Source organism: Myodes glareolus, chromosome 17, assembly GCF_982192425.1.
Source record: "Myodes glareolus chromosome 17, mMyoGla1.1, whole genome shotgun sequence".
Classification (NCBI taxonomy): Eukaryota; Metazoa; Chordata; class Mammalia; order Rodentia; family Cricetidae; genus Myodes; species Myodes glareolus.
This window is the reverse complement of record NC_142042.1, coordinates 49,547,509-49,558,425: the sequence shown is the minus strand read 5'-3', so window position 1 is coordinate 49,558,425 and position 10,917 is coordinate 49,547,509. Positions and strand designations below refer to the sequence as shown.

Sequence of the window (10,917 nt, the reverse complement as noted above, 5' to 3'; positions counted from 1 at the left end):
TACTGGAAAACCATACAAATAAATTCAAAGAGCACTTTCCACATTTTAAAATCAGAACATTCCATCAATTAACTTTCAATGAAGATAATAATAATTTCATTAATACCATAGTTTCAAAACAGTGTTATACTGTGTGCCTTCCCATTTTGCATATGGTTTTACATAATACATTAAAAAATGCTGACCTGAAACTTTTCCCTGATTCTTGAGATGGAAGTCTGAGATTACAAAAAGCTAATCATGTAGAAATGCATAAGCAAAGCAACAGTCTTCCTAAATATCCAGTTATTTGTAATATTTGACTACTAATTGGTAGACTACTTAAAAGACTAGAAAGAGAGAAAATACAATGAAAACTGGAATCTCCAACAGGTATAAACAGTTTAGATATGCAATGAGAGCTCAATTAGCAAAGCCTAAAGTAAATCACCTCAAAAGCATAAACACTTGTAAAAAACACACCAAGAACCTGAAAAGGCCCGGTTTTCCCATTTTTGTCCTTCTCACTCTTATCAATGTTTTTATCAGATATTTAAGCTGTGTAGCTTAAACCATCTATGGATCCCAAACAAACCTATGGGGGAAAGTAAGCCAGTAGAGAATAGCTACTATAATTAGCAGATTCCCTAAGTCTTATGGAAGAAGTTATGAACAATTCTATTCAAAATTTCTGATCCCATCTAAAGCAAGTGATATACAAAGTGAGCTGTTCTTCCCCACATTTGATTAATGTGCACGGAGGACCCGCAGGCTACTGGAATAACTGAACAGTGAAAATGGTTAGGGCTAAGTCAGACTTCACTGCCTATTCACTTCCCTCAAGCTGCAGTTGCTTCAATTTCATAATCTCTTTGAGGGACAAAGAAAAAAAAATACAAAACCATTTTGGATAAAAAACTGTAATTTCCAATTAAAAAAATATATCCCTGAGTGTTTTGATAGCTCTAAGTCCTCTTGCACCATTAATCACAATAAAAGGTAAACTCCAAGGTTAATGGCAAACATCAAAACTTTAAGACACAAAGGCTCAAGTCCATAATCAACATGTTAACACTTTATCTCCCATGTTAAAATATTTCAGATGATAAAATATACTCAAAAATGAAATACAACATAATTATCAAGAACAAAGTTGCCGAATTTCATAAACACCTAAGTGCGGGGAAGACGCCTATTAGCAGCAGCAGTGTCTAAAGACTTCCAAGCAGAGAAACATTACCGAAGCATTTAAATGCCCTCACCCTAGGAATTATCATTTTGACCTCTAAAAAACCCTCTTACCTGTTTACAAGTTTATACAGCTGTTTACCACTGGAACACCACCTTGCAGAGTATAATCGTGGCATCCTTGGTTGATAATCACCTGTTGCCTAGCAATCATCATCCCGCATGGAGACAAGACAGCACTAGAGCTCTTCCATCCGAGGTTAAAATTCAAAACAAGCCCAAACAAGCCTGCATGTCAAGGTGGTCTTCGTCTGCAACTAGTTAAGTTTACAACTGGCAAACAACCATGGTGTCTGAAGCCAAAGGTGCAGAATTGCTGGCTTCCTCTTGAACTCCAGCGTTGTCACTGTGCACTGAAGCATTCTGCTGCAAACAGGGAAGTTTTTTCTCCTGTACTGGGAACAGGCTTCCAAAACTCAAGAGCCCCTGTACAGGATAATGCAGGAACTAAAGGCAAATACTTTCTCCTCCTTAAGGATGCCTCCATTTTTTTCCTCACAATCTGTACTACCAACCGAAGTGACTGGGCCTGAGTGTGCGTTCGTACCTATGAAACCGTCACGATGCATGCACATCCAAGGCATGTGGAACCACAGGTCAAACAAGGCATAGATACCAAGTAACGGTTCTAATTACAAACGCTAGCTCTCAGGAACTCTTCATCCATTCAGAACTAAACCCATCACTGCATAACTCTGGAAAGAAGCCCCTGGAGATGGAGGAGCTCCTCAAATGTGTCAGGAAAGGCTTTATTAACACCATCATTAACATTTAAAAAGCAACCGGAGCATTTCTCCTTCTTTTGGCAATTTGGTGCAAATGTTAAAAGTGCAAGATAATGCAATTTCAAACTTTTCTTCAAATTAAAAAAATGAAACTAAAGCCAAACGTGATGGGTGAACAAAATAAATCAAAACTTAAATTTCAGGAACTCCGGCTCTTCAAACCAGCAAAGCCCCCGACTCGTGCACTTTGGTGAGGCTTAGAGTGCTTGCCCCGGCTTCTTGCACGCCAGCAAACAGCAACCTCATCGTGTTGAGGACCGAGAAGCAAAGGATCCCCTTCACTGCAAACAAAGGGGGTCACTGTAACACTATGATCCTTCAGTATTGACACACCGCGATAGTCAAAATGAAATTGATGGTCTCCCTGCTTCTTGCTCAAGACATACAAGATCTGAGCAGCAGCAAGTACCCCGCTCAGCTGCAAACAAAGGGGTCAAGGTTTGCCGTCAATTCACTTCCAGGCAGAAAAACATTTTCCTCAAAAGAAACAATTTATTTAGAATAAAACAAAAGCAGCTCAACTGTGAGCCCATGTTTGAGTGACAGCTACTTTTAAGCTGTGTGAGCCATAAAAAGGGTTTTTCTTTACTTTTCCAGAAATCTTGTGTACACAGCACAAAGCAAAGAGGTCATTTTTCCACTTAAAACACCGGCATTGGCATCACAATAGCAGATACACAATGTTAAGCTGCCATTTTAGTAAAATGCACAAAATACTAAACAGATTAGCTTTCTTCCATCAGAGGCCCATGTAAACTCCACATGAGCCACAACTTCTCTTCAAAAAGGTCCATTAGAGCTTTGAATTCCGTATCTTCATCCGCTGTTCACCAGTTTTGCTTGCGGGAGGGGGAAAAAAAGGTTATTCAGTACAAACGTTTACAGTATTAAAAATATATATATTTCCCCTATGCCATTATAGATGAACATAGTATTAACAAGACCTTCCTGGATAGTCCACTTTAACTTCAAAAAGCACCAATAATATCCACTGGCACAAACCTTGAAATGAATTTACTATATGAATACACAAATAACAAGTAGAACAACAGAATTTGATTTGTACTTTTTTAAGACTGTCATCAAGGATTATAGAACTGGAAATATTCTTTATCCTCAAATAACTGACTAAGCACATGGCCAAATGTTCAGGAAAAAGCAAAATTTATGACCAACTTATAATTAACCAACATCTGCTCTAAATGTAACTTAAAAAGTGTAACAACAGACAGATTGAGTTTAGACAAACTTTCAACCCCTCTATGTCTATTTTATAACTTATATGGAGACAGACTACTCCATGACTGCAGAAAGGGGTCGAAGCTACAGAGGCCATTTACAAACCACCTTTCTCTCTGCCACCAAAGACAGTAGTGTTAAGAATGCACACATACAGTTTACTAAACAGTCAGAGAACGCTTCAGGACTCATACTTTTCAATTATGTTCAAATTATACACATAAGAACTCCTCATCAACACCTGAAGTCATTTCCCACCATTAAGAATATCGCTCTAGCAAGGGCTTACTCTGGCTTTTGTTCTCACACCTTACTCCTATTTCAAAAATTAGACTTTGTGGCAAACACGGGGGGGGAAAAATGCAGAAACTGCCTCCATTTTTCCCCACATAAGTCATTAAGGCCCTCTTTCATAAAAGATCTCATAATTCTGTTACTACAGAAGTTTTGGTAAATGGTTCTTATATGGACACAAACTACAGTTCAAATTGTACTGTAAAATGAGCAATTTTAGTAGGAAAAAAAAGCTACCTTAATTTTAAAAAAAGAAAGAAAAAGTAGCCGAAAACCTGGAAATCTGACTCTGAAAAACTCTTACAGCTTTGCATCAAACGATCTAGGTGAGTCAGTCACAAAGAGACTACAACCTTCAAAATAATAAAAGCTTATGAAAGCCAGAGGATGTACATTTTAAGAGATTTGATTCTAAAAAGAAACTCATCTTCAGTTTGACAGTGTACAAAGTACACATTAAAAATTTAGGTTTCTGTATGAAAAATTCTTTACAGGAGGAATCCCTATTACAACCAGTAAAACAATACTCCACAATTAAGTAGAACCATTTGCTAGAAGCTGGGCGATTGCTTAAGTTTCCATACACTTTGAAGCTGTGATCATAAAGTCTTATCTTATTTTTACCAGTATATTTAATACATAAATAGCATACTTAAGAAATTTTCTTTCTATTCATTTTAGTACTTTCTGGAAGGAAAAAAGTTAAAGTACTAAAGTTATTAAAGAAAAAGAAAAAAAGGGCTGCTAAAGGAGTATTCAGAGAGGCCAGAAGAGGGTATTGGATCCCTTGGGACTAGGTGCTGGGAACCAAACCTGGGTCCTCTGGAATAGCAGCCAGCATGTGGTATAGACATACACGCAGGCAAAACAGCCATATGCATAAAATAATGTTTTAAAAATTTTAAAAGAATATCCAATATGGGATTCTGAACCAGCTAATGAGATCTAGAAGCAGTTTTAGATTGCTTTCAATCAAATTCTGAAGGTTTAATTAACAGATATTATAAACCTGCACAGGAGTGGGCAACACAAATAAGATGATGGCACTTTGTAAGTAAGCACCCAACTAATATACATAATACATATATTTGGAAATAGCAGCAAGCCACTGTTTCAAAAACACTGAAGCACTAGTCGATCAGATCTAACAAAATGTAGCAGTGTCAGATAAGGGTTCAAACATGGAGCAAAAATCGATATTCTTCAATATGCTATTAACCAACAATGTCCCTAAAAAAGGAAAATCATCACAACACATTTGATTAATAGTAAAATTAGATGTCACAGACTTCACTCTCTAACAGCAAAATCATTGCCCAACTATCTAACAACAACAACAAAATACTAAAAGGTTAATGGCTAGCGAAATTATTTAAACTGGAAAAATCTATCTACCTAACTAAAAACTATACTTAAACTCCATGTACACAGACTACACTTGCATCAGCTTCTGAATAGATGTCTATATCACACCACTACTGGTTTTGGAAACAAAAGACAATAAAAGTCTTAGATTTCAGGTATTTTTCCTACAGGCACACCAAGGTCCTTTGTGCTCATAAGCCTAGTACATTCTTTTTCTCAAAAGCCTCCAAATTAAAATAAAAATTATAAATAGTGAAATATGAAAGTATGATGTAGTAGGTAATGGGGCTATCAGACTGACATGAATTACACACCTGTCACAATGAAAAATAAAATTATATAACATTTCTCTGGGCTATTATTGATGCTATTTCAAATCTACCAGCTTTGATAACAAAAAGAAAAAATTTGGGCTCTGCAAGGCTTTGAGTAGGTCACTTTCACAAAATAGAAAAAAAACGACCATGATTCAAAAACACAAGTTCCTAATCATAACTAAATACTGGACCCTACCTGAAGTCCTCAGTACTTAAATTGAGGAAGAAAATCATATTTAATAATGGTCTTATATATCACAAGTAGTGGCAAGAGGAGCACATAAAACAAACAAAAAACACTATCATAAATTAACCGAAGCCCTTATTAAGAACCAAATGTCATATTATCTTCAGCTTTTTATTTTGGGTGAGTGGGTTTATGGGGGAAAGTAAGTTTTGTGCAAGTAAGTTAAATTATTTTAATTACAGGTACTGGGGAAATAAAAAAAAAGATTTTCTAACACTGACACTTCAAACATCTACAGTCAGACAGCAGTCAAAATATTAAACATTAAATTTCAAAGACATTCAAAACACTGTCAACAATGTAATGCCGCTACTCCTGTTTAAATATGAAAATAAAAATTTATGGAATTTTCTTCAAATATATCAAGGGCATTTTACAATAACCTTTTTTAAAAAAGTGTAATTTAGATGTCTGATTAATGTGCACAAAGGGAAATAAAAAGGATTACATATAAGCCTGCAGACAAATCTTTCTATTACTGAAATTAGAAATTTCTTAAATGGATACAAAAAAACTTCATTTTTGATTTAAGTATACACAATTAGATTTGCTACACCTCTCAAAGTCAATTAAAAAACACCACCGTGCACCTAACTTACCAAAAAATTCATTTTAAAAGCACTTACTCATTTCTTGCAGACCATCTTAAGATGTAAATGGTTTGTAACACAAGTCTCAATTTTTACCAGTTACTGTTACAAACACAGGATACAAAACTCAAAAACTAATGATATAAATGTTAAAGCAAACTTTCTGGGAATAAACTAAAGAAAAATACTCCAATACCTGATTAAAATAAATGAACTTTGCAATACCTGATCAATGCTTCTAGTATAGGAATTATCTACATACCAACCAAACTATTTTTTTCAGTACAGAAGGCTCTTTTCTCCAAATTATGATTCTAAAAATTGTGGGTTTTATCATTTTAAGGATTTTTTTAAACTCAAGGCTGAGAAAGAAAAAAAAATCTGAAGAAAACGAAAATAATTCCTAATTAAAGCAAATCTATTTTCTTGCTACCTTCAGGGCATCCCTTTCACTCAAAATAATAGCTAAACTGCCCCAATATCTATTTTAAGAAGGTTTACAAAAATATAGATATAAAAAAACCAACTAAACTAATTGAAAGAAATTTATCTGATGCTGTATCCCATTACATATCACAAAACAAGGAACCATGTCAAAGTAGTAAATACAAGTTACACATGGACTTTAGGACGCACCACGGACAATGATCATGACCAGGTAATCTTCTTCAGATTTGGCCAGTGCCTTGGCAGGGGAATCCAGGAACTGCTGAGAGAACTCACAAGGTGGGAAGGCATGAAGAACCCCCGTGTTTTCCTTGTCTTTGTTGCCTCCCACAGGGAGGCTGATCACCCCAGCTGCCTGCTTTTGCTTTAAATAGGACACAAGGTTCCTAAGTGGCCTCTGAGTAGAGGTGGCAGTGTCTGATGTGGCTGAGGAAGAGGAGGACCGGCTGTCAGAATTTCCAGGTACAGCCAGAAGTATGGCATAACCATTCGGCCCTGCCACTTTGATGCGACGAGTTACTTCATCCAACTTGGGCTGGTCCAATCGGAGACGCTGAGTGATCTTGAGCTGGGCTACTTTGCCTCCAGTTGAACCCTCCACAAGCAGACTGCTAGCAACTTGGAGGTCACCCTGCAATAGATGCATGTTGGAAGGGAAGTTGCTGTTCTTCAGTAGAAGCATGCCTTGCCAAGCCAAACAGAGTTTGGGAGAGGATGCTGCAACAGGAGCTGTCCCTCCATCCTGTTTCTGGGAAGGAGGTTTCTGCTTTGATGAAGAAGTGCTGGTACTGGGTGCATTGCCATCAGACCGTTCTTCTTTTTTCAGAGGGTTTTTTCCCTCTGTGGGAGCAGCTGTCCGGTGCTTTCTATCCCTTTCAGCTGATGCAGAGTTTTTACGGTCTCGCTTCTCACTCTGGCTCTTCTCCAAACTGCCCCGTCTATCTCTGATTGGAGAAGGCCTTTCCAAAAGAAGAAGACGGGACGATCGATCATTGTCACTGTTGTAGCGATCTCTGTTACTGCTCAGTTCTGGACTTCGGTCAGGAGAAGGAGTGCAGTGACGTTTTCGTGGCCGGTCACTCTCAGGTGATCTATCCAGATGCCGTCCTCCACTTTCCTCAGGCAGTCTTCGCTTTCTCGGCTGGTCCCTGCTACTGGGCAAATCCCGATCACCTCTGTCCCTGTCCAATGACCAGCCATCCCTCCTTCGATCCAAGCTATCCAGGGGCTCATAAGCAGTCACAGCACTAGCTGCAGCACGAGCACTGCGTTCCCGAACTGGTGGTGGGGGTGGCACCCAATCAGAATCAGTATAAAGGTCCCTATCACGATCTCTGTATAGTAAGGGTGGTGTCCTATCCCGAGCACTCCTCAAAGGGTCAGGTGCTCGATGACCAAAAGTATCTGTCACTAGTTCATAATGAGTCAAGGGCAGAGGCTGAAGATACTGCTGCTGGTAACGGTGTTCTGTGTCTGCAAAGTCTACTCGAAGGCGACGATCTGGGCCACCAAGTGGGAATCCACGCATATGGGTCCAGGCAGCATGAGCTGCATCCAAACTTTCATACTGTATATAGGCCCAACTATCACCTTTGCGGTAGTCTATGGTTCGTATGGTGCCAAATCGATCAAATTCTCGTGCCAGGGCAGCAAGAGGCACCCAAGGTCCCAGGCCACCCACCCAAAGTCGGGTAGTGGGTGTAGCTTTACCATAACCAATCTTGATTGGATTTCGAATTATAATTTTGCCAGACATTGCTAGTTTAGCCCTGTGAGACATGTCTAGATTCTCAAATTTAAGAAAACCATAGGTACTGGTCTGGCCCCGAGAAGGCCTCTTAATGTCCACTTCTGTGATGACTCCGAAACGATCAAAAGCCCTTCTTAGATCATTTTCTGTCACAGTGATGTCTAAGTTGCCCAGGAAAAGTGTCCGGTTGGCACGCTGATCATCCTCGGGTGAGATCTCATCCACTTCTCGGAAAGGAGCAGCCCCCGCTCCAGCGCCCACCCTGGGCTCCAGACTGTAAGCTGGGCGCACTCTGTCATAGAACGGATAGTCTCGTTCTCTTTCCAGCTCTCGGGGCAATGGTGGTGGGGGTGGAGGAGGCAGGCGGCCAAGAGCCAACTGCTGCAACCGGTAGTCTCTGTATCCCAACGCGGCCCCGCCAGGGGAAAGTGACCTCTGACCGCCGCCTCCTCCAGGGGCGTGCCGGTGGCTCCCCACGGAGGTTCCCACCACGCTGGACGACGGCGGGTAGGGATCTTTGTCTAACGGGGAGCGGCTGCGGCGCCGGCTCACGTACACGGCTTCTATCTTCAGAGGCCGGTCATAGAGAACAAGGCGGCCTCTGGCATGCTTGGCCGCCCTCGCGTCCTCGGGCCTCCGGAAGTTCACAAAGGCCACCCGCTCATCCCCGCTGCCAGAACCCGAGAGGTGGCTGATTTTGACACTTACATCACCGAAGCGTTTGAACTCGTGGAACAGCCCGTCCTCCACCGCCTCGTCGCTCAGCTGCGACCCCAGCTCGCTGATCTTCAGGGTCTTGTACTCCACGCCGTCCCCGCCGCCGGGCGCGGAGGAGGCGGCCCCGGAGGAACGTGACTCCCCGCCTCCACCCCGGGAGCTGCTGCGCGACTCGCCCCCGCCTGAGGAATTTTTGGTGCTGGGGGAGCTGTAACTATGCAAGCGGCTGCTGGAGCTGCCCCCGCCGGTGTCATACTCGCGGCTGCCACCTCGGCTGCTGGACTTGTCCAGGTGGAGGCTCCGCCGCGACCCGCCGCCGTCCGCCTTCCCGCTGCTGCTCCCATTGCTGCCGCCAGACCCCCCTAACTTCTTGCTCCGTTCTCCGCGAGAACTGGAGTCGTCGCCACCGCGGGAGCGTTTGGGCTTGACCGGCGAGCGCTCCTTCCCTTTCATTGTGGAGGGTCGCCGGAGGTCGTCTCTGCGGAGCTGACTAACCCGCCACCCCGCGCTCGTTTCACACAGCGGACTCGCACGCCGCCATCTTGGACTCCGCCGCGGCAAAGGCTCCCGCCCCGCAGACCTCATTGGTCAATTAATTCACTCTTCAGCCTTCTCATTGGAAAAACTATTTGTCCGTCTTTACATCTCCCCGCGCTCCGGGAAGGCGCCCGCCTCGACGCTGTTATTGGGTTCCCAACGCCCGAGTCGGAGTACCTCATTGGTTATATTCGTTGTCTATCTTAACGGTTCCTCGCGCCAGGCCGTGGCTCCGCCCCTCGCACTTCATGGTCACCTGACCCAAAGCCTGGAAGCGTTGATTGGACCAAAAGTCTGCCCTGTAACGGTACTCCTAGCACGGCGAACGCAGCGAGCCCACCTTCTCTTCCCTCTCATTGGCTTGTGACCACGTCCTTTAAGCCACTACTTGGGAAGTCTGGACATCAGTTCTGGCGTTTTGGGGTTTTTTGTTGTTTTCTGTTGTTGTTGCTTTTTTTTCCCCCGAGAACTTAGCTCTCCCCGATCTCGCGAGAGACAAAGAGCTCCCTCTCGCTCACTCTCTTGCTCTCTTTCGACCCCAGTCTTCCAACTTCTCCGGCGGCTGGAGGAAGTTTAAATCTGATTGGCTGTGGGCGAGAGACCCAATAGGGTAGAAGCGCTGTCCATCACTTACTTAAAGGAGCAGGCCCGTAAACTGCGGCGTCTGAAGGTGAAAGCCTAGAACACGCGCTTGCTGTGCGACGTCACTTGGCTGTCGCGAGATGGTGACAGGGAGTCAGGCCCGCCTCCCCGCGCTTTCGGCGTTCTCTTAAACACTGGTTAGGTCCCACGGCGTACTTGGCTGTGCTTCGGTTCTTCGAGTCTGGAACTTACGGGCTCCGCACGGTCCTGTCCGGGCGGGACAATGGGCTCGGCGGTCCCTCCGGCTGTTGGCCCTCGATCCCCTTAGGCGGCGGTCCCGGGAAGTCCAGCCGACACCATCTTAGTCAGCAGCCTGAAAAAGCCCCACCCCCGTGCGCGAGCAAGCGCCTGCCCGGGTCTGTGCAGCTGGCTGGGGCGGTGAGTTCAGGGTTCACTGAGCCTCGGGTCACGCTGACGCCCTGGGCGGTACCGAGTCACTGCCCGCCCGCGGACAGAGGAAACAGCTCTGCGGAGACCTGGCCGCTCTCTGTGGTCGCCCGAGGGCTCGCGGTGACCTGTGCTCACAGCGGCCAGGCCTACCGGCTGGTCCGACCTGCAGGGCGGGCCGCTGCAGACCTTCCCTGGCGCCTGTTTGAGGTTGTGAATCCTTATATGGTTTGCATTTACAAAAGAGCCGTGGAACGTAATGTAGCTGTGCTTAGCATTAATATGTAATGCTTCTTGTGGGGGGCCAGCCATAATAAGCTAAATATGGACAGGTCACCCAAAGGAAGTTCTTTGCCAGAGTAGAACTTAGCCA

General features: G+C 43.6%; 1 protein-coding gene across 1 annotated transcript; it reads right to left on the bottom strand.

The window, feature by feature from the left end:
* Positions 1–2,484: 2,484 nt before the first annotated feature.
* Rbm15 (RNA binding motif protein 15) lies at positions 2,485–10,610 on the bottom strand. The gene is made up of 2 exons (XM_048443434.3): positions 6,701–10,610; positions 2,485–2,851 (listed from the first exon to the last, which is right to left on the bottom strand). The coding sequence occupies exons 1-2, from the start codon at positions 9,561–9,563 to the stop codon at positions 2,829–2,831; spliced, it is 2,886 nt and encodes a 961-aa protein (XP_048299391.2). The 5' UTR covers positions 9,564–10,610; the 3' UTR covers positions 2,485–2,828.
* Positions 10,611–10,917: the final 307 nt, after the last annotated feature.

Coding starts and splice junctions, on each gene's coding strand:
- Rbm15 (XM_048443434.3), bottom strand. CDS start 9,563: ATGAGGTCTGCGGGGCGGGAGCCTTTGCCGCGGCGGAGTCCAAGATGG. Junction 2,852..6,700: donor GGTCATGATCATTGTCCGTG/GTGCGTCCTAAA, acceptor CCCTCCCGCAAG/CAAAACTGGTGAACAGCGGA.